This window comes from Oreochromis aureus, linkage group 7 (assembly GCF_013358895.1).
Source record: "Oreochromis aureus strain Israel breed Guangdong linkage group 7, ZZ_aureus, whole genome shotgun sequence".
Lineage (NCBI taxonomy): Eukaryota > Metazoa > Chordata > Actinopteri > Cichliformes > Cichlidae > Oreochromis > Oreochromis aureus.
Genome location: NC_052948.1, coordinates 29,033,056 through 29,056,881, shown reverse-complemented (window position 1 = coordinate 29,056,881; position 23,826 = coordinate 29,033,056). Strand labels below are relative to the sequence as shown.

General features: G+C 42.3%; 2 protein-coding genes across 2 annotated transcripts in view; one reads left to right on the top strand and one right to left on the bottom strand.

Moving 5' to 3' along the window:
* Window positions 1-23,826, top strand: part of LOC120441063 (scavenger receptor cysteine-rich type 1 protein M130-like) — a 72,449-nt gene that overhangs the window by 8,203 nt on the left and 40,420 nt on the right. The gene's annotated exons all lie outside the window — the stretch shown is intronic.
* On the bottom strand, window positions 4,908-22,665 carry LOC120441161 (scavenger receptor cysteine-rich type 1 protein M130-like). The gene is made up of 10 exons (XM_039615131.1): window positions 22,573-22,665; window positions 14,550-14,855; window positions 14,191-14,472; window positions 13,757-14,062; window positions 13,390-13,680; window positions 11,708-12,013; window positions 11,342-11,629; window positions 10,827-11,153; window positions 7,975-8,063; window positions 4,908-7,888 (listed from the first exon to the last, which is right to left on the bottom strand). The coding sequence occupies exons 1-10, from the start codon at window positions 22,574-22,576 to the stop codon at window positions 7,745-7,747; spliced, it is 2,343 nt and encodes a 780-aa protein (XP_039471065.1). The 5' UTR covers window positions 22,577-22,665; the 3' UTR covers window positions 4,908-7,744.

The window sequence follows — 23,826 nt, the reverse complement described above, 5'->3', positions numbered from 1 at the left end:
TGTTTTTTGTGTGATTTCAGATCAGCTGTGTTAGTTTAGTATGTCAATGAAAAAACAACTAAATTCAGACACATGAGGTTGAGCTGAAAAGAATGATACCAAGTAAGGCAAGGGGAAAAAATAAAATGAAACAATTTGAAGGTGAAATACAAATGTAAAATCAAAAGGAGTCAAAAATTATATTTTGGACCTCAGTGGGTTAATCCAACAAATCATAAAAATTAGGTTTAAATTTTTGTTCATGACAGTGCAGATTTCTGACAATTTGTGTAATTTAAGCTGTAACAATGTGATTGTTTTCTAACAAAAAACTGTGTGAAACTTAAGTTAGATTTGTGTTTGTAAATGAACCGCCCCATGTTGTGTAGCTTTCTGGATTTTATACTTATTGGGCTACATATTTGTTTATTATACAGACTATACAGTACATAAAATCTTTTTATGTAACTAAAGTGTTTAATTATGTGGGCTACAGAAAATAATTAAGTTATAGACTGTATTTATATGAAAAACGTGTATACTTACTGCATTTGAATCATTTTAACCATATGTAACCACCTGCATATGTGTTTGGAAAAAAAGGCTTTGATTTTGCCACCCCATTTGATTTCTTTGCCACCTTCAGAGAATTTCTCTAGATCTGTCCCTGCTCAAAGTTAAAAAGAGGCACATAGAACCAGGCTGAATAACAACAACCCACATTCATCATGAATCTAATACGGAATTGCATTATACTATATCACTGTCATCAGGTGGGGACAATGCAAAGTAAGTGTTTTACCTGATGGGGTACAATGTTGGTGTTGAGGGGTTGCTGCTGCTCCTGCTGGACAGCAGGGCTGTGTTGATCTGAGACTGTAGACATTAAAAAGTCCATAGGTGAGATGGTATCTGATTAAACAAGTGTTATTAGATGATAATAAAATGCAAAGATTGGTGACAGTGCTTGGAATCATAAGGCAACAGACTAAAAAAAAAAACTGCAGGAAATAAAATAGGCTTTGCCTGTGACTCACTCTCTGACTCTCTTCCTCCTTCCATCTATCACTCTCTACTTGCTGTCCATCTGAGAAAAAGGCACAATTTGCTATTGCATCAATCTATTATTTAATTATCCACACTTAAAAACTCTTGCACCTAATCTATAATAAAGAAATGATCTTCAGATCACAGATTGTTGGCAGCAGACATGTCTCCACTCTGAGGGAGAAAGAAAAGAAACCATTATAGTTCAAATTCACTTTAAATGTTTTGTTTGTTTGTTTGTTTTTTAAAAAAAAGTATCAGTATTGAACTCTTTACATGTGTCTATCAAACATTTAGAGTTATTGCTTGGGAGATTTTCTTTCTGTACTCAACTTTCTGCTGGTTCTTAAACAATGTGTGATGGACATTTTGGTCCCAAAAAACTACCAAATCTGAGCCTAAAAATAAAACATTTTTAAATCATTTTTATTTAAAATGCATGCACTCACTGACAAACACGCTGTGTTTTCTCTCACTGCTTCACAATAAAAGCTTCCCTCTGCTTTGCTGTTATTGTGAAAGAGCTACAGGACATAAATAGTGTGAGAGCAGGAAGTGATGAATAAACAGTAATGATAACAGGAAGTGATGAATGAACAACATTAAGAGCAGAAAGAGATGAATATATGTTAATATACTGTTTAGATGTCCTGCCAACAAGTTTTTTCAAAAAGGTCACAAAGACTTTGGAGTCAGACCTGTTACAGATCGTCAACTTTTCTTTAATATCAGGTGTGTTTCCAGAATCACTAAAAACTGCTGTAATTAAACCTATACTGAAAAAGGACAATCTTGACAAGACACAAATGAATAACTACAGGCCGATCTCAAATCTACCATTTTTAAGTAAGATTATTGAAAAAGCAGTTTCTCAACAGCTCAATTACTTCTTAAAACAGAATAACTGCTATGATGCCTTCCAGTCAGGTTTTAGACAGAACCACAGCACTGAAACCGCTCTGACCAAAGTGTTTAATGACATATGTCTGAATATAGACAGTGGAACAATGTCAGTCTTAGTTTTACTGGATCTCAGTGCAGCATTTGATACAGTTGACCACAACATATTACTCAAACGACTGGAGAACTGGGCAGGTCTTTCAGGAACTCTACTAAACTGGTTCAAAACATACTTAGAAAACAGGAAATACTTTGTATCAATAGGTAACTTCACATCTGAGCAGACAAGTATCACATGTGGAGTTCCCCAAGGTTCCATCTTGGGACCCCTTCTGTTTAACATTTACATGCTCCCACTGGCACAGATTATAAAGAACAACAAAATAAACTATCATAGCTACGCAGATGACACACAAATATATATCACAATGTCACCAGGAGACCAAGGCCCTGTACAGGCTCTTGGTAAATGCATTGAGGAAATTAATGACTGGTTGTGCCACAATTTTCTCCAGCTAAACAAAAATAAAACTGAGGTAATAGTCTTTGGTGCAAAAGAAAAACGATTACAGGTCACCAGAGAACTTCAATCTATACACCTAAAAACCACAAACCAGGCGAGAAATTTGGGTGTAGTGATGGATGCAGACCTAAACTTAGAAAAACACATTAAGACAATAACAAAATCAGCTTACTATCACCTCAAGAATATTTCAAGGATAAAAGATCTGATGTCTCAACAGGACCTGGAAAAACTAGTCCATGCATTCATCTTTAGTAGGCTTGATTACTGTAACAGCATCTTTACAGGTCTACCTAAAAAATCAGTCAGACAACTACAGCTCATTCAGAACTCTGCTGCTCGAGTCCTCACTAAGACCAAAAAAGTGGACCACATCAGTCCAGCTCTGAGGTCTTTACACTGGCTGCCTGTCCGTCAGAGGATAGACTTTAAAGTTCTGATGCTGGTCTATAAAGCTCTGAATGGTTTAGGACCGAAATACATCAGTGACCTCCTGACCCAGTATGAACCTTCCAGATCCCTCAGGTCATCTGGATCCGGTCTGTTATCAGTCCCCAGAGTCAGAACCAGACATGGAGAAGCTGCATTCAGCTTTTATGCTCCTTATATCTGGAACAAACTCCCAGAAAGCCTCAGATCAGCTGAAACACTCAGTTTATTTAAATCCAGGTTGAAGACTCACCTATTCTCAGCTGCATTTGAATAAAGCACCAAATCCACACTTAAGTTTAAATTTCGAAACCTACTTTTTAACTACTGATTTTATCTACTGTTCTGATTTTATCTACTGTTTTGATATTTGATTTTATATACTGTTTTGTTTGTTTGTTTGTTTGTTGTTTTAATCAAATTTAAATCATGCTTTTTATTTGTTTTTGTTTTTAATGTCTCTGTAAAGCACTTTGAATCACCTTGTTGTTGAATTGTGCTATATAAATAAACTTGCCTTGCCTAATGAGAGCAGGAAGATATGAATAAACAGTAATAAGAGCAGGAAGTCTGGAGTTAGTCTGAAATCCAAAGCACAGATTGAGTCCACAGTCCTGAGCAGTGCCACAATGAGACAGCAGTTTCAAACAGCAGTTCAGTGTTTCTATAGTAGATCTGTGGCTACATGAGCAGATTTCCATGGAACCAATGTGACTGTAATGAGTCAGCATGAAGTGAACAGAGTGAACTGAAGATTTGTGAGGAAACCGGAAATGTGATCAGCTGCACTTATTACTGTTGCTGAGAGAAACCTGATGGACTCTGGTGAGTCTTCTTTTAGAGACAAACAGGACTTTACTGCAGCTCTGCTGCTGCTCTAATCACTTTAACTTTTACTTCTTAGAGATGAAGTTGAACTTTTTTTCAGTTGTTGCTCATCCTCTACCTGCAGCTGTGTGTCTGATTTTGGTGCCTCTTCCTTTAGAGGAGGAATCAGCTGGTTTATACTAAGTAACAGGGAGGGAGCACATCTACCATGAATTCATTCCTTTAGTCATGATATCGTCAGTGCTACATTAAAACCTTCTGCCTCATGTGATGCATTTCACCTGCATTTCACCATTCCACATTTCTGATTCGTTGAGACTCATGTGACTCTCTCAGGTGACTCCTCTTCTCCTACTGCACCTGAAGCAGCTGTTCTGGTTCTCCAGACTGCTCAACCTGAGCTGTTCCTCTTAGGTCCCCATTTCTAATCTTGTCCTTCTGCTCACTCCCAATGAACACCTGCACCTGAAAATAGTTCTGACTTAATGAGCTGTGTCATTTCAATCTTGTCCTTCTGCTCACTCCCAGAGGACCCAAACAGAGGACTTGGAGACAGACCCAAACAGAGGACTTGGAGACAGACTGAAGCAAAAAAAACCAAAAAAAAAAAAACCTTTCACTGAGTTTGGCGTCAGTTGAAAATAGCAAATCCATGAGGTGGAAAAACAGGCAGGGAACATACCGGGCAGGTTAACAGACGCTCAGGCTGCATCCACGGGTATTTTTGAAAACCCAGCTTTTTCTGTGCGTTTGGGCCTTTCATCCACACGTACACAGCATTTTAAATCACTAAAGAGAGATAGATATTGAGATTATTAAATAGAAATAGAGATTATTAAAAACTCCTACAGGGTGGAAATTTTTGAAAACTCAGTTTTTGCGTTTACGTGTTGATGAGGAAAACAGAGCTCTTGTCACGCAACGTCAAAGGTGTGCACATTTTTTGATGTCATGCTGTGTGAGAGTGAGAGCCACTGAGACAAAATCCAAAATACGGTCTTTAGTTATTAACATTTGAAATGATGAAGGCACTTGAAAAGTGACACAAAATTAGCTGCCTTTCAGAAAAACAAAAAAAAGGTTTTCAGAAGTACTTCAGGTTTTGTGCCACACAAAACCCTGTTTACTCTCTTCCTCCCAGGCTTCTAGACTTCTGATTGGCCAACATTTCTACAGGGTTAGGATTTGGCATGTTGTTGACAGTGCTTGACTTTGTTTCTTTGCATTTACATGTGGACGGAGATATTTTTCCAAAACTGCACGTGTGGACAGGATTTTTTTATTTTTTAACAAAAACAGAAAATCTCAGTTTTCAAAAATACCCATCTACGTGTGGACGTAGCGAAAGACAAAGAGGAGGCTCTAAACACAACAAGTTACAAGGCGACACTAATAACCTAAAATACAAGACTAACAAACATACTAATGGTAGTACATTAATAAAGCACTAATATCACTAATCAGTAATGTGAGTATCCTGAACATATAAAAACAAAATCAGAACAGAACACAAAGATTTCTTCCTCAGCTCCAGCTTCTGTGTCTTTGTCTTCTTCAGCTTATTTTGTAACACATAAAGGGGTGATACATACAGCGCTCTGATCTTTATGTTTGTTCTGCATTGCTTTTCTGCTGCCTTCTGCTGCTCAACACAGATCTCCCGGTCAGATCCCAGCATCCTATTCATACAAGTGAGGCATGATTAGATGATGGAGATCAGCTGTTCTGGTCAGCCTCCCCTGGCACCACACCCTGAGCCCACTGCTCTGCTCTACAATGTCTTCAACTTCTACTTCAGCCTCTTTCTCCTTTTTGTTTTTCTCCACCTCTCAATTTTTCATCTAGAATTCTTTTATTGGCTTTTAGGGCTCTGATTTTAGATCCTGACTGTTTAATAATTTTACTTCTGCTCACTCCTTTTAACTCACTGTAATTGTGTTTTTATTTATACATTGTGCTGTGTTGGCTTATTTATTGACTAGAAGTCCAGTTTTTTATTTGTGTAGTACTGAGAAAGGCAGATGAGTAGTTAATGAAGTATGTTTTGTTTATTCCCTCACTACTGTTAAAATGTTTAGAATTAATAGTTCAGGTAGGATTATTAAAAGCAGAGCAGTGTACAAAATATATTTATCATTGACTGAAGTCAGCTTAAAGTACAACAAGTATTTGTAAGTGTGCAAAAGGAGTAACATTTAATTATAAGTGAGGCTCACAGACATCTTATATCAGAAATGGAACTCACAGAATCACATCAAAATATACTTTACTGACATGATTTAATGTAAACTGCATGTTTTACTACCTTGTTATAAAATCCACTGACCTCTTTAGGGCCTCATAATTAAAACAGAAACTATGTCAGTTGCTGAAAAGCTTATTTGTATCTCTAAACTGTTGCACTCCCTGTTACTGCAAACCTGCATGCCCAAACGTATAGTTAGCATCCACTCATCCACAGTACACAGTCTGCAAGATCTTCAATTCCCACCTCCATTAGAACTCTGTGCGGCTGCACAGAGCTGTGGCAGCACAGTGATTGTTGCTTGTTATGGTGGTAATCCCCAAATCAGATAGTGGACACTGGAGGTGAAGGAAACCATTAAACTGAAGGAGGAGTCTTATTAGGCTTGTTTAGCCTGTGGGAATCCAGAGTCAGTTGATGGGTACCCCCAGACCAAGCAGAACTCAGGTGTGGGAAGAGTTTGGCGAGTTCATGGAACCAGACTTTCAATCAGTCTCTAAGCAATTCCAGCAAACTGTCAGCTGACTCAGAAGGGGAAAGTCGTGCACTACACAATGTATAGAGTAGGTGGGGTGTGGTTGAATTTAACTGAGGATATAGTTGGGTGGGGTGGAGATCTGGGGTGGGGCCTCTGTATTGGTAGTATGGGATGGTGGTTCTAATCTTTAAGGGGACTGGAGGATGTACTCCAGTAATGGGGGGGATCACACTGCTCAGTCTTCCTGGGAAAGTCACTGCCAGGGTACTGGATAGAACAGCTCATTCGTTAGTCTAACATCAGATTCAGGAGGAGCATTGCAGTTTTTATCCTGGACGTGGAATGCTGGAAATGTATTTCCTTAAGGATATTCAACAGGCATCTTGTTGGAAGTGCTTCTGGAGAATTGGGTTATTTAGCTTTGCAACTGAGGTGAGAATCAATAAACTCAGAGGGTTTTAAACTTCACCAGGGCTGCTCTTTGTCACTGATTCTGTTCATAATTTTTATGGACACAATTTCTAGGTGGACCCAAGCGGTGGAACTGGCATTAGGATTTCATCTTTGGTGGCCTCCAGCTCACACTGGAGGAGCTGAGTGTAGAGTGGCAGGAATGAGAATTAGCATCTCCAAGTCGGAGGCCATGGTCCTTTGCCATGAAAGGGTGGAGAACTCACTCTGGGTCAGGGATGAGTTGCTGCCACAGGTGTAGGAGTTTAAGGACATCAGGTTTATGAGTGAGGGGAGATGACAGAAAGCTTGGGGCAAATTGCAGTTATTAGGATGCTGTATTGGCTTGTTGTGGTAAAAAGAGAGCTGAGTGCAAAAGCGAAACTGTTGATTTACTGGTTGATCTCTGTTACGAACCTCAGCTATAGTTACAAATTGTGGGTAGACTGAAAGAATGGGGACTGACCTATCCTTTACAGATAAGATGAGAAGTTCAGTTATTTAGGAGGATGTTTGTGAAAGTACAGCTGGTACTCCTCAACATCGAAAGCAGGCAGTTGAGGTAGTTCAGCATCTGACCGGGCTGCCTGAACCACCAGGTGTTCTGGGCATGTGTGTACCCTCGAGTTCCCGAGGTACACAGAGCACATGCTGGAGAGATTATCTCAGCTGTCTCTCAGCTGGCCTAGAAACGCTTTGGTATTCCCCTGGATAAACTGGAGGATGTGGCTGGAGAGAGGGAAGTCTGGGCTTCTCTGCTTAAGTTGCTGCCACTGTAACCCAGCCTCCAGACAAGCAGCAGAGAATGAATTGATGTATGGAGTGTGTGTCTTTAGCTGATGGTCAGTCACATCAGCCGATAAATTTATGTGGATGAAGGATGAGCTTCTTGGAGGTCCTCCTGAGCTCCTTTATTTGCAGCTGGCGTTCCTTCAGCCTCACAAACACCCTGATTACACTCAAGCAGCTCAGTGTTCTCCCGTCTGCTGGATTTCTGCCCCCTGCTGGCCTGGAGACACATGACAACAGAGAGATCAGAGTGACAGCCTCATAGGCTGAGGGCTTCATTCTCAGATACAAACACGTGTTCAGTACCTGACAGTAGAAATAAAGGGCAGTGATCACCAGCAGCAGAGTCAGCGGCAGGACGAGCATCGTGATAAGAACTGTGAAATCTGTTGGAGCTGAAAAAAAACAAATACACAGTCATCACACAGCATCTGTTATTAGAGTTGGTTTGATTCAGTCACAGTTATTTCTTCAACGTAGCTTATTATGATAAATCACAATCAGAAAAAAAATTATCTCTGAACTTAAACTGGGCCATGTTACATGAGGGAATATATGAAATATTGATTTAAAATGAACAAATTAGCTGTAAATTGTTACAAACTGCAGCTCAATCCACTACTTAAGAAGACTATTCTATTTAAAGGATGACACTGCCCTGACTTATGTTTTTGTTTCAGAACCAGTTAACATATACAGGGAGTGCAGAATTATTAGGCAAGTTGTATTTTTGAGGAATAATTTTATTATTGAACAACAACCATGTTCTCAATGAACCCAAAAAACTCATTAATATCAAAGCTGAATGTTTTTGGAAGTAGTTTTAGTTTTAGCTATTTTAGGGGATATCTGTGTGTGCAGGTGACTATTACTGTGCATAATTATTAGGCAACTTAACAAAAACAAATATATACCCATTTCAATTATTTATTTTTACCAGTGAAACCAATATAACATCTCCACATTCACAAATATACATTTCTGACATTCAAAAATAAAACAAAAACAAATCAGCGCCAATATAGCCACCTTTCTTTGCAAGGACACTCAAAAGCCTGCCATCCATGGATTCTGTCAGTGTTTTGATCTGTTCACCATCAACATTGCGTGCAGCAGCAACCACAGCCTCCCAGACACTGTTCAGAGAGGTGTACTGTTTTCCCTCCTTGTAAATCTCACATTTGATGATGGACCACAGGTTCTCAATGGGGTTCAGATCAGGTGAACAAGGAGGCCATGTCATTAGTTTTTCTTCTTTTCTACCCTTTCTTGCCAGCCACGCTGTGGAGTACTTGGACGCGTGTGATGGAGCATTGTCCTGCATGAAAATCATGTTTTTCTTGAAGGATGCAGACTTCTTCCTGTACCACTGCTTGAAGAAGGTGTCTTCCAGAAACTGGCAGTAGGACTGGGAGTTGAGCTTGACTCCATCCTCAACCCGAAAAGGCCCCACAAGCTCATCTTTGATGATACCAGCCCAAACCAGTACTCCACCTCCACCTTGCTGGCGTCTGAGTCGGACTGGAGCTCTCTGCCCTTTACCAATCCAGTCACGGGCCCATCCATCTGGCCCATCAAGACTCACTCTCATTTCATCAGTCCATAAAACCTTAGAAAAATCAGTCTTGAGATATTTCTTGGCCCAGTCTTGACGTTTCAGCTTGTGTGTCTTGTTCAGTGGTGGTCGTCTTTCAGCCTTTCTTACCTTGGCCATGTCTCTGAGTATTGCACACCTTGTGCTTTTGGGCACTCCAGTGATGTTGCAGCTCTGAAATATGGCCAAACTGGTGGCAAGTGGCATCTTGGCAGCTGCACGCTTGACTTTTCTCAGTTCATGGGCAGTTATTTTGCGCCTTGGTTTTCCACACGCTTCTTGCGACCCTGTTGACTATTTTGAATGAAACGCTTGATTGTTCGATGATCACGCTTCAGAAGCTTTGCAATTTTAAGACTGCTGCATCCCTCTGCAAGATATCTCACTATTTTTGACTTTTCTGAGCCTGTCAAGTCCTTCTTTTGACCCATTTTGCCAAAGGAAAGGAAGTTGCCTGATATGCACACCTGATATAGGGTGTTGATGTCATTAGACCACACCCCTTCTCATTACAGAGATGCACATCACCTAATATGCTTAATTGGTAGTAGGCTTTCGAGCCTATACAGCTTGGAGTAAGACAACATGCATGAAGAGGATGATGTGGACAAAATACTCATTTGCCTAATAATTCTGCACTCCCTGTACACCAACTAATACTTTATTTGTTCTTTTAAAGCATGAGTGATTTCTATCCATCCATTTTCTTCAATCTTTCAGTCTCCCGCTCTCTTCTCCTCTCACTCATGAACAAGACTCTGAGAGACTTAACTCATTAAAACCTACAGTACCAAACTACCATAACTCTTAAACCATTGGTGTAATTGTAGAACCTTCCAATGGTTCCTGAAAGCATCATCTCTGTGCTTTTTCAGTGATATTAGGGACATTATGATCATCCCAGGCAGGGCACCACATCCAAATCTTGGCAAAAAACACAGAAAACAACACAGCAAAAGGAGTTGATTCTTATTCCTGCCACTTCATATTCAGCTGCAAACCACTCCAATGCAAGCTACAGGCCACCGTTCTGTACATAAAAGCTATGAACAGTAACAAAGGGCAGCCCTGGCACAGTTCAGCATGTACCGAGTCCTACTTATTGTCACACAAGGATGTGGTTGAATGCCTTCTCCAAGTCCACAAAACACATGTAGACTGGTTGGGCAAACTCCAACAATCAAAGGACCTCCTATCAGCAAGTGTTTGGCAAAAGTGGGAAGGAAAAACCATCTACCACAGCTGCTTGAGTGTGAGGGGAGTAAAACAGGATGAAAGCAGCTTGTGTTGTCTGTATGGGCTGGACAGGGCTGAAACATATAGGAGATGGTTAGGAGGCATCCTCCACCTAAGACCAAACCAACTCATTTGGGTACTTTAATAGAAAAGGGTAATGGTTCTATGCTGAGCTTCTTCTAAATGAGTGAGCTCCTCAGTCATTTAGGTGGAATCCAGTTTCTGTAGCATCTGTGACATGGTTCTTTGGGTCACTCCCTAACTAATTCAATTTGGACTTACTCCTTTTCAGAACTGTAAACACTTCAGAGTCTCTGCTTTAGCTCACCTGACACAGTGACAGGCAGCAGGCGGCTCTCAGAGGAGAAATCACGAGAAGAAATGTAGACGTGATAAACACAGCTGTAGTTTCCTTGATGCGCGGGCTCTGCAGCAGGGACCAGGAAATGGGCAGAGTGATTGACAGCTGGCTGGCTGTAGCTGTATGCTGTGCTGGAGGAGGTAAAGGTGAGCTGGAACGAGCCCCCTGGGTACTGTGGCTGGATAGAGCAGCTGATGGTGAAGTTAGAGCCCCTGTATACCTGAAGCCCCTGCTGTGGGGCCATGGAGACCCCGTCAGTGGAGGACACCGAGATGATTGGCTGAGCCAGCAGGTCTGTAAACCCAAAGATGAAAGATGAGGAAGTGAAATCACACACTCTATGTGATGGGATAACCAAAGTGTGTGGAAAACGCTTTACTACAGACGTGTTCTGTCAGCAGTCTGTGACCAACAGAAATGACTGTCACAGTGACAGAGGAAACATTATCTGGCATAGATGACTTGTACATGGTATTACCTACCTGAGCAGGTGAGATCGAGGTTGTAGATCGTATAAGCTGATGTCACACAATCCCTCATAGCAGATCCAGGCTGAACACAGTCAGGTTTCACATACAACACACTTCTGTCTAAGATTTTGTGGGTTTGCTTCCCTACAAAAATTGGAAGGCCACAGTTCAGATGTTCACAGGCAAAAGCAGCTTCCTTCAAGGACCAGCCAAAGAAACCCACTCGTCTCCACTCTCCAAGATATTTCACTTCCACTGTTCCTGCACAGCGACTGGCTCCTCCCTCCAACCTAAAAGGTTCTGAGCAGAAAGCAGAGAGTCATCAGTAAAAGAATAAAGTGAGTTTGAACCACATCAAAGCTGCAGCTCCTCTTCTACCTGAGCAGGTGAGTCCAACAGCTTTGCCAGGTGAGCAGCTGTTTCTAGCTGAGCCTGAGCTTCTACAGTCCAGGAGAGCAGACTCATGGCCTCCACACTGGAACTCTTTGCTCCACACTGGAGCCTCCACTTCTCCATAGAGCGCCCCCTGGAGGACCGAAGGAGGCCCACAGCCGAGCTCCCTACAGACCACCTCTGCATCCTGCTGGTCAAAGTCAGCTTCACACACTGAGGACCAGCTCTGGTTAGACTTCACCTCCAGTCTGCCTGAACACAGACTGGAACCATTCAGCAGCCTGACAGAGTCTGGAGACATCAGAGAAGATCAAACAGAGAGAGAACAGATATTTCCATTCAGAGGGGAAATATTAAAAAATAAAGGAAACCAGGTCTTGCAAATCAATTGATGAAATGGTTATATAGCCACCCTGGACCACCATATGGTTCCCCCCTGAACCATATGGTGGTAACTGGATGGCAAGGGAGCCATCAATGTGAAGGATATGTCCAATTGTTTTGTCAGCTTGCAGTGCAAGCTACAAAAGCATGATGGGAACTTCAGTCCCATCATGTTTTTTTTATAGGTGGAACCAGTTTTGCTTAAGTGCAAATAAACGTATGTCTGTATGGATTTGTATAAAGCTTTTCCATTTCAGTGTTGTAGAGAGATGTCTCATATGTGTTTCAGATGTTCTGCTCTTTGGAGAGAAAAGTATGAATAGCCATTGTGTACTCAGAAAAGAGATCACTTTCAACTATATGTAATCACAGTAATTAATAGACACACACAAGAAAGAAACTTCACCCATGTCTCCTCCATCTTGAGTTGCTCAACTCAGTTCAAGATATAGTACTTTTGGAAAATCTCCTATAAGGTACCAACATGAGAATGAAAAAAAGACACTTTTAATTTTCCAGAAGTGAAGGAGAGAAGTGACTTGGGGTCTTATTCACCAGTTTGTGAAAGGGGAGCGCATTGGCGTAGCGTCACAGTAATCCCAGAATTATACTGTGTTGCTTAATTACATTTTACCATCTCAGTTTGTCTGACTGTCATTTCACTCACATTAGTGATAATCATGTTTCAGTCCAGCTCATTATTGCCAATTTTGAACATTTTTCATATTATTGATATATTTTATAGCCCTCAGCTCCAGGTTTCCAGCTATCTGCCTGACGCCTAGGACCTGAATTCCTTCTGTAAGCCCAGCTCCTTTCCAGCCAAACTTCCCCAGTCTACCTTATGTCCTGCTCTCTGCTTCTGGTTGATTTCACCTCCAGTTAACCAGTTTCGCTCCAGCCTTTGTGCTGAAGTTGTGTTCAATTGCATATAAACTGCTGCTGAAACCAGCGACTAAGAAAGAGGCTGGTTGGAGGTTGGCTCTGAGGACTGAAGCTCCGACATGTCATGATTGGTGGAAAGATTCAGCTGATGTTCCATCTGCTGTGTACCTCAATCTGTTACAGTACTGTGATACTTCTTTTTTTGTCTCCATTTATTTTATTTATTCATGCTATTTGTATTTATCTATTTGTACATATTAACCAGCATCTGTGTGTGGACAGCTGAGAAAGAATTTCATTGTACAGAGAAATGCTTTTCTTTGTACACACATGACAATAATTGCTTTGAAATCTTGAAATCTTGAAATGATGTCGTGAATGATGTGACTCTGACTTACGTGAGCAGGCAAGATTCAGGATGGAGATATCATAATCTGATGTGGCACACTCTCCCAGAGGAGTTCCAGACTGAACACAGTCAGGTTTGATCCTCCACACAGATTTCATTGAGGACTCTTGACTCCGCTGTAGTGAAACAGGAAAGCCGCAATCCAGATGTTCACAGAGAACAACTGCATCTCTCAGGGTCCAGTGAGAATCATGCACTGATCTCCACTCTCCAAGATTTTTCACTTCTAAAGTTCCTTCACAGCGACTGGCTCCTCCCACCAATCTGACATCATCGGGCTCTAACAGAAAGCAGAGAGTCATCAGTAAAGAATAAAGTGAGTTTGAACCACATCAAAGCTGCAGCTCCTCTTCTACCTGAGCAGGTGAGTCCAACAGCTTTGCCAGGTGAGCAGCTGTTTCTAGCTGAGCCTGAGCTTCTACAGTCCAGGAGAGCAGACTCATGGCCTCCGCACTGGAACTCTTTGCTCCACACTGGAGCCTCCACTTCTCCATAGAGTGCCCCCTGGAGGACCGAAGGAGGCCCACAGCCGAGCTCCCTACAGACCACCTCTGCATCCTGCTGGTCAAAGTCAGCTTCACACACTGAGGACCAGCTCTGGTTAGACTTCACCTCCAGTCTGCCTGAACACAGACTGGAACCATTCAGCAGCCTAACAGAGTCTGGAGAGATCAGAGAAGATCAGACTATTATTAGTAATAGTAGTAGTAGGAGGAGGAGGAGCAGCAGTGGGAATAGTAGGACAGTGATTCAGAAATGACTTCTCTGAAAATGTCACTCATGGCCTTACCTGAACAGGTAAGATTCAGGATGTGCCATGAATAATCTGATGTTGCACATTCCCACAGAGCAGATCCAGTTGTAAAGCAGTCAGGTTTGATCCTCCAGACAGATTTCACTGATGACTTATGGAGCTTCACAGAAACAGCAGAGCCACAGTCCAGATGTTCACACAAAATAGCTGCTGCCTTCAGGTTCCAGTCATTGTAACAAACTGGTCTCCAATATCCAAGATTTTTCACGTTCAGTGTACCTGCACAGCGATGGGCTCCTCCCTCCAACCTAAAAGGTTCTGAACAGAAAGCAGAGAGTCATCAGTAAAGAATAAAGTGAGTTTGAACCACATCAAAGCTGCAGCTCCTCTTCTACCTGAGCAGGTGAGTCCAACAGCTTTGCCAGGTGAGCAGCTGTTTCGAGCTGAGCCTGAGCTTCTACAGTCCAGGAGAGCAGACTCATGGCCTCCACACTGGAACTCTTTGCTCCACACTGGAGCCTCCACTTCTCCATAGAGCGCCCCCTGGAGGACCAAAGGAGGCCCACAGCCGAGCTCCCTACAGAACACCTCTGCATCCTGCCGGTCAAAGTCAGCTTCACACACTGAGGACCATCTCTGGTTAGACTTCACCTCCAGTCTGCCTGAACACAGACTGGAACCATTCAGCAGCCTGACAGAGTCTGGAGACATCAGAGAAGATGAAATGCATAAAATTGTAGTAAGCTGTTGGCTTTGTCATCTTTTATTGCTTTGTGCTTTTAAGCAAACCAGAGAGGAATGCTACAAAAACTGACCAACCAATCACACACATAAAACAGTAACAACTAAGAATAAGGTTAAAAGAGCACTAACACATCTACCCTTGTGAGAAAACTACAAAAGCACATTCTCAGTTGAGATACTTCCTGCTTTGATTTACTTACCAGAACATCTTGCACTATTTTCAGTATAGCTTTCCAGCAATTCCTAGTGTTCTTCGTATTTACTGTGGGGTTTTTTTTTAATTTGTTTTGTTTTTTCTCTCGTGTTCAGTCTTTGTTTTTACTGGTGTTATTCAACATCTGGTTTTGAATGAAGTATTTGAATTTTGAACTTTTACTCTTGTCACCTTGTGCCCCGCATCTTGGGCCACCTCCTGTAGAAATCACAGTAGGAGGTGCTCTGTGATGAATGAAGAATTGTTACAGAGGTCCCCCAGGTCAGACTGTAAAAAAAAAAATTCTAATACCATTTCTACTGTATTGCCTATTTTGAAATTTCTAAATCACAAGAACAAACTTATTTACCTCACTCTGACAGTGGAAGATGTTTTAAGTCTCAGAGACAGTTACTCAATATAGTAAATGGTCACCACAACAACCATTAGGAGTTCTGGAACAAATATCCTGGAGTAGAGCTGGACTCTATTCCCCTCTGGAGTTACCCTAGCTGAGAGGTTTTGAGCCGGTATGCAAATACCTGTGTCATCCTGGCTCGGTGGCCTGAATGTTGCATGATTTCTCTTGTTTTCTGCCCATTTGTGCTTACAAGATAACCACCAGGGATTTCATTTTGATGTTGGGGAACTTCAAGTTTCAAATGGGCCAGCCTGGAGGACTGCATTTAGAACAAATGGCCTACGTGTTCTGAACTAAAGTGCTGTTCTGTAGTTGGACTGTGCTGAAAACAGTTTCCAACACTGTTTCAAAATAAGACTGCTCATAGGTGCACTTTGTTAGGTCTAATTGTTGAATGTTGCCATTGTGTTTCTTAAATTTGTACAGTCTTAGTTCAAGCAGTATTATCAAAGCCATTCCTTTGATCCTGAGCGCCTCTAACCACTTTGTGTTGGGGGAGGTTTTATTGTAGATACATCCTATCTGAAAGATCTGTTTCTTGTGTTGTAAGCTTCCTGCTTTTATGACCCTTTTGGTCAGCAGGAGGTCACACAAACGCACCCCCAAAACACACACACACACACACACACACACACACACACACACACACACTCCTACTTACATATAAAAGTTCACACATATACATACAATGCCTTAGAACCATGTGGGCGTTGCTTTGCTGTGTTTTGTGTGAACTGTCTCTCAATAAAAGGCAGCGAGAGGAGGCCATCATCGGGGTCATTTTTGTGCTGGACACAGATGAGGCCTCCCTTGCGCAAGTAATCGATCGATCGCTGACTGTCTTGTTTTCTTTCATGATGAATAAGTCTCTAGAATTAGCGGGTTTGTGGGAACAGACCCAACATTTATTTGGTCCTTTGAGCCGAACCCTAACACATCGCATCCACCGCGAGGAGAGGGAGAGGACGCCACCACAACGTCTGGGATGATTGACGGAAAGCCCTGGTGCCTTGCTTGTCACCAGGCTGGAAAGTTTGCGTCTGAACTCCCCTCAGGATGGATGGCGATTGACGGGATACAGAGACTCTTCCCATGAACGGAAACAACACGAACAGTGAGTACAGAAGGCCTTAGAGAGCGGCTACGTGACCCTGCGTTGAACGCAGGGTGCAGGGAGCGCGCTAGCAGCGTGAGAGAGACGCAGGCTTCTCCGCCGCAGGGGCGTGGAGACAACCTAGGTTCGGTGACTCCGCCGTGAGGAGTGTTCGGAATCTCCGCCATTTGGGGCGTTTGGAGAGTGTCCGACGGTTGAATTCTCCGCCATATGGGGCGTTTGAGAGTTTTCAACAGAGAGCGCTAGCTGTGTGTGTAGACGCAAGCGATAGGCCTATGTTGTGTGTGTGCGGGCTGTCTTGTGTGAGAATAATGTGTAAGGCTGCCTTAGAAGGGGATGTAAAATTTATGGAGAAATATTCACCGGGTAGCATGTAGTATGTAGGTTGTTGGCGTAAGAAATATGGATTTGAAGGGATATTAGTGGAAGTTCAGTGTAAAATGCTTGTAGAAAGAATAACTGTAAGTGCAGCAGGTAAAACAGGGACAGCTAAGCAGAGGAAGGAATTGCAGTTAGCAGTCGCTAAGTTGTGGCTGGAGCAGGCTCAAAAGAGAAGAGAAGCACAAAATGTTAAAAGAGCAATATTATAAGCAGTAGTTGTGAAACCTGAGGATGAAACCACAGCTCAATCCACTGCAACTACTTTAGAACAACACCGTAGAAACGCATTAGAAAGAGCAAGAATGTTAGCAGAAAGAAGAGCCAGAGAAGAGCGTGAGAGAGCAGAGGCAGAGGTGGAGGAGAGACTAAAGGCTGAGTATGGAGAGGCATTAGGAGCAGCATTGAGTCCAAAACAGACTAGGCAGGAGAGGAGACAGAAAGGAAAGAAAGTGAACATAAACGTTGCAACCACATATCCATCCCTGACACAACAGCAAAAAACATATGGTGTTTAAGTCTGCCTTGAAAGAGGATGAAATACACTGCAAAGTTTTATTGGGCAGCACGTGGTGTGTGGATCGTTGACGAATGAAGTGAAATTGTGCTCTAAGCAGAAGTGAGTGTGAGTGTGTCTGACGTCACGGTGTGTGTGAAAAGGTATCCAGCTGGGGCAGACGTGAATCTGCAGGTCACCTGCCCAGTGGACAAAGAAATAACATAAGTTGTATGGTGAATGATAGCACGAAGAGTGTTTGGTGTTTCTCAGCCTGAAACAGCTGTAATGCTACTTTCTGTTTATGAGAGAGAGAGAGAGAGAGAGAGAGAGAGATGTGTGTGTGGTTTTAAGCAGTGATGAGAATAATGAAATGTGATGAGAGGAACACAAAAACATACAGAAAATACATCAACCATACTAACCCTACATGCATACACAATAAATGATACTCATGAAGACCAGACAGCATCTTAAGCATGAGATTCTGTTTGTCATCTTGTCCAAGTCACTAGTAAGATGAAAGTGATACATAGACTAGTGGACTGAATATTATAGGAGGACAGATGACCGCATCATAGAGGAAAACAGAATGCTGATGAGGGGTTTTAAATGAGTGAGCTGATTGTGAGTTTCTGGTGTGTGAAGAAGTTTTACCATGGCACACATTTGGTTACATGAGAAGAAACTTATTATGTGATGAGACAACAGGGTTATGCTGTATGTTGTGTGTGACTGATTGGATGAGTGTTTGAGATTAAACTGGCTGTTGATTTGTGTTTTGTTAGTAAGTTGAGCCTGCCAAATGGGTTGTTACGATTTATCCCCCTGGCATGAAGAACACGTGTCATGACTTAAACAAGGCCTTTCTTTCCTTTGCTTTCCTTTCTTTTTATTTTGTTACTTTCATGGTGCACTGAAAGTTTCGGTTGATGATCTCTGTTTGAGCAGAGATGCACGATTAGAACAGAAGCGTTATACGACTCGTCGTCGAGAAAACTGTTGCAAAGTGAGTTTCTCCAAAAATCAAAATGGGCTCGGGAGAAAGCCACTTATTTGGGACAATCAGAAAACAAGTCCCTGCCAAAAAGGATTCAGCGACGTAATCCGATTCTAAAGTTCTTCTTTTTCTTTGAAATGACGTCATTTTGCTGAGTGTGGAAACAAAATGCGACGATAGTTTCCACTATCAGCAAAGAATGAATGAATGAATGAGTGGAAAAATTGACTGACTGACAAAGCTGACAAGACTGACTGACTTAACACCATTGTGTGAAGTTAACCCCCACCTGACAAAGGTGTGGCTGTATCTCTGTGTGTGTCTTCTGTTGCAGGAACAGAAGGAGACCACAGGAGGAAACTTGGGTCACATGACTACGTGAACTCTACAAATTTAACCTTTTTTAGTTTAAATTTTTCTGTGTCTGTGAATTCACCATGGGTGTGTTATTAACTACTTTGTGTTGCTCACAGAGATTACTGTGAGAAAGAGTGTATACAAATGCGCAGCGCTAACATTAACATTTCTTTTTACAGCAGATGGTTAATCATGTGATTTGATCATGTGATTTATAGCAGGACACAACTTAATGAAGTTTTTCTATCACAGGATTACTGAGATTTTATGTGAAGAAAACTGTGGTTACAGGCTGTGTGTTGATGATGAAATTACACTGTGTTGTGGAGAAAATATGATTGTTACAAGGGAGAAGTGAATACAGTGTGACACTGTTTGAAACCAGTGTTACTTCTTTTTACAGCAGAGTGTTAACTTTATGACCTTTTACAGCACCTCTGGAATCTGGATGACCAACGCCTGACCACCAGGATGAACCGTGTGTTTGGCTAATGTTTGTTTTTCTTTAAGAGTGCTTGTAAAGGATTCAGCACAGACAGACAAGTGACAATTGAACAGATGTGCAGTGGTTACAGAATAGTTGAATATGGGGCTCATTAGCTGGCCACTATTGAGCTCACAGTGATAAAAATGAGTGGCGTGACATTGCTTAAGGGAAGTCACAGATTAAATTGTGGAATAAATTGGGATGGTTCATGATTTGGGACAAATTATGATAATAATAATAGTGATTTAATGATTGGAGAAAACCTGCACATGATATTTGTCTTTTATGCTGAATACTTTATTACTCGGAGTAATTAGGACCCTACACCACCGAGCAGAACATGTTCCCTCTAAGCCTGAAGGGAAAAAGAAGGAACACACACATGTAAAGGAAGCACTGAAAACATGCGGTTATCCGAACTGGGCGTTCATAAAGTCAGAAAAGAGGCACAGAAAAGAAGATCAGACACCAGCGAGGGAGGATAAGAAAGACAGACGCAACAACATTGTCATCCCCTATGTAGCCGGTGTATCAGAAAAACTCAGGAGAGTTTTCTCCAAGCACGACATCCCAGTGTACTTCAGACCCAGCAACACACTCAGACAGAAACTGGTTCACCCGAAAGACAAAACTCCAAAACACAGACTTAACAACGTGGTGTATGCTGTACAGTGTAGCGAGGAATGCCCAGACCTCTACATTGGAGAGACCAAACAGCCACTTCACAAGCGCATGGCACAACATAGAAGAGCCACCTCCACAGGACAAGACTCAGCAGTCCATCTGCATCTAAAGGATAAAGGTCACTCTTTCGAGGATGCCAATGTTCACATTTTGGACAGAGAGGACAGATGGTTTGAAAGAGGAGTGAAAGAAGCCATCTATGTCCACTGTGAGCGACCATCTTTGAACAGAGGCGGTGGTTTACGACACCATCTGTCTGCCATCTATAATCCAGTTTTGAGTTCCCTCCCCAGACGCCTTAACGCCCACTCACATCCTGGGCCATCTGACCTCAGGAATTCACATGACAAGGTGGGGCCAGGTTTCATAATGAGCTCACCCGAAACCCGGGCTGATTAGGTCCCACACCCGCTTTCACACCTTGGCGCATGTGATTAGAGGATCACCAGGGGGTCCTTTGTCCCTCCTTGGGGGGATACTCCCACTGGGTTTAAATCTGGGACTCTCGGCCATTTGACCTTAGAACTGAAGAAGCTTCTCGGATGAGAGGTGAAATGTCTTCAAGCAACTTAAAGAAGTCCAGACGCTTTTCTTTGCAAACTCCTTTGACTTATTACTCTTATGATCTATAGTTGGTTGAAAATGTGAAGTTTGATTTAAAGACTTGGTCTTCCAGGATACAGGCTCTGGGTGGAGCTGGGAGTTAAACAAGCTAAACATTTAATTGCTGACTGATGTTTTTACACAGGGTTACAGGTTGGAGTATGGCTGCTCCAAGGACAAACCCTGGAGATTGTTTTAGGAGACTGTGCAACATTCTTGTACATGTCTCATTGGGAGTTGACACATGGCGGAAGCCATGTGGCGAGAGGAGTGTCATTTTAATTTGCAGATGTCGCGAGATGCCATGACGAGAAGGAGTGATTGAGGGGATCATCCACAAGATGGAAGCTGAGGCCAGGAGAGAGTCTTCAGGAGTATCGGAGATCACCTTCAGCACAGAGAGCTGTGCTACTGGGCTTCCAGGAGATCGTCATGAGGAGACTCTGCACTGCAAAATCTTAAATGAGATAGAAGAGTTTCGACGTTGACGTTGAGGAAGACAACTAAGGTGTACGACGTGCTCTGCCTTTAAAATCTTCAGCAGCGTCGGAACATGAGAACCTGAGGGAGCGTGCCAGGCTCCAAAAAGTGACAGCGCAGAGGAGGTCCAGCGATGGACTTGTGGTTCTGTGAACAGCACAAATGCCAGGTGACTGTGAAATAACTAACAGCACTTTTTCCACAAGTGAAGCCAGTAACTTCCTATCCTAAAAGATTAGCTCTAGTTGCTTGTGCTTTACCTCCATGCGTGAGACCAGTATGTGCAGCAGCTTAAGCTGTACAATGTTTCAGGAAATAGTTTTTCACCTTTTTGACACTGTTAGTTCCACACGAGGTAGATGTCTACTACTGCAGACTAAAATTACATTTCTGTCACCTACAAGACACTTGTCTTTAATGTTACTGTTACTCTCACAACCACATATTACCATAAAATGGTGCACAATTCTGAATCTGTCAAACCCTTTTGCCAACGAAAGAAGAGGGCACTTCTCATGAGTGTAGACAGCACGTAGAGGGATGACTTAACGGATGTGCCACTTGGTGAGGGAAAGGTTTGGTTTGTTGATGGTTTGAGTTTTACAACAGTAGAGGGACAGACTAAAACAGGTTTTACTGTAGTAGATAGTGAGAAAGTTATCTGTGCAGGACAACTAGCATGTTTCATATTTGTTTGAGCAGCAGAGATGCTAGCTTTAACGGAAGTGTGTAAAGCTGCAGAGAAATGAGATGTGACAATATACACTGATGGCCAGTATGCATTTGCTACATTACATTTCTTTGTGGTGCAGTGGGTGAGACGAGGTGTGACAGCCTCTACAGGGAAACCTGTAGAACATGCCAAACTCTTGCAAAATCTGCTGGAGGCAGAGTTTTTACCCAGTAGAATTGCCGTTTGTAAATGTGTAGCACACATGTGAGGGAAAGATCCAGTTACATTAGGGAATGCCTAATCTCATCCTATCTCATTCCACTCTGAAGCAGCATGTCTGCATTTATTTAGCTCAGACTCTTGGGTAGAAAAAAGGAGCTGAGCTGCCATCTGATCAGCATTCAGAGGTAAAGTGGTCTGGGTGGCAGGAGACAATACAAATACCAGCGTCTTGTACAGACCTCTAGCTCCAACAGAAAGGACCATGCCCTGCATAGGTGACACTGCTCAGTGGAAAAAAAAAAATTAGGTTGAAAATATTCTGGGAGACTGTCCAAAAACACACCTTCACTCTATCCACACTGTATACAGCGACAACACACCACCTCCTCAGTAACTGTGTTGGTGAACCTTCTAGTGGTGCCGCTAATTCCCCTATGACTAAACATGTAATACTTGTATACATTAATTGAAGGAAATACTTTGACACTATTGAATTTACTTTTACTTTCATATTTCTCTCAGTAAACATGTTGACCAGCATCTAAATATTTCATTAATGTGCTTACCCATGCAGGTGAGATGCAGGATGGATGATAAAATGTAACTCTGCGTTGCACATTCCCGCAGAGGAGATCCAGAATGAACACAGTCAGATGTGATCCTCCACAGAAACGTCCCTGAATTACTTTTCGCTCGTACTGAAACAGTAGAGCCACAGTCCAGATGTTCACATACAACAGCTGCTTACTGGACTGCTTCAGCGTCCAGTAAGAGTGACTGACTGCTCTCCACTCTCCCCGTTTCAGCTCCATTGCACCTGCACACCGATGGGCTCCTCCCACCAGCCTGACAGGCTCTAACAGAAAGCAGAGAGTCATCAGTAAAAGAATAAAGTGAGTTTGAACCACATCAAAGCTGCAGCTCCTCTTTACCTGAGCAGGTGAGTCCAACAGCTTTGCCAGGTGAGCAGCTGTTTCTAGCTGAGCCTGAGCTTCTACAGTCCAGGAGAGCAGACTCATGGCCTCCACACTGGAACTCTTTGCTCCACACTGGAGCCTCCACTTCTCCATAGAGCGCCCCCTGGAGGACCGAAGGAGGCCCACAGCCGAGCTCCCTACAGACCACCTCTGCATCCTGCTGGTCAAAGTCAGCTTCACACACTGAGGACCAGCTCTGGTTAGACTTCACCTCCAGTCTGCCTGAACACAGACTGGAACCATTCAGCAGCCTGACAGAGTCTGGAGACATCAGAGAAGATCAAACAGAGAGATCAGACACAGCAGACACACAAGAAAAAGATGGCAGCAAACAACTATTCACTGATTCAAACTCAGCACAACTCCAACATGACTTCATCATTAACACATCTTTATAATAGCACACGCTGGAGACATGTTAGCATCACATTTACATTTTATACAGTTCAACAGGTGGAGAGACGGGAGACTTTTAAAAAAAATGCCATTAACAACAACGACAACAACATTATTATTGGTAGCAATAGTAGTATTGGAAGTAATTATATTAGTTGTGAAAGGTACACTGACATATTTACTGAAAATAATTGTATTTAGATGCTTAAGAAGCAGTGTTGGGCAACTTACTTTAAAAAAGTAATTAGTTATAGTTACTAGTTACTTTTTAAAAAAGTAACTGAGTTACAATACTATAAAAGTAACTAATTACTATGAAAAGTAACTATTGCATTACTTGAAAAAATGTTTAACCCTCTGGGGTTCAGTGTACAACTGGCCGTTTTTGACTACTTTTGATTTGACCTCTACATTTAACCTTTACAAACTATTTATCTTGCCTTGTTT

Bases quoted from the DNA above. Each gene is read 5' to 3' on its own strand.
- LOC120441161 (XM_039615131.1), bottom strand. The intron at 12,014-13,389 runs GTAAGTCAGAGT...TGATGTCTCCAG, and splicing joins CCTGAATCTTGCCTGCTCAC to ACTCTGTCAGGCTGCTGAAT. The intron at 8,064-10,826 runs GTGAGCTAAAGC...GTTTTTTTTCAG, and splicing joins GCTGCCTGTCACTGTGTCAG to CTCCAACAGATTTCACAGTT.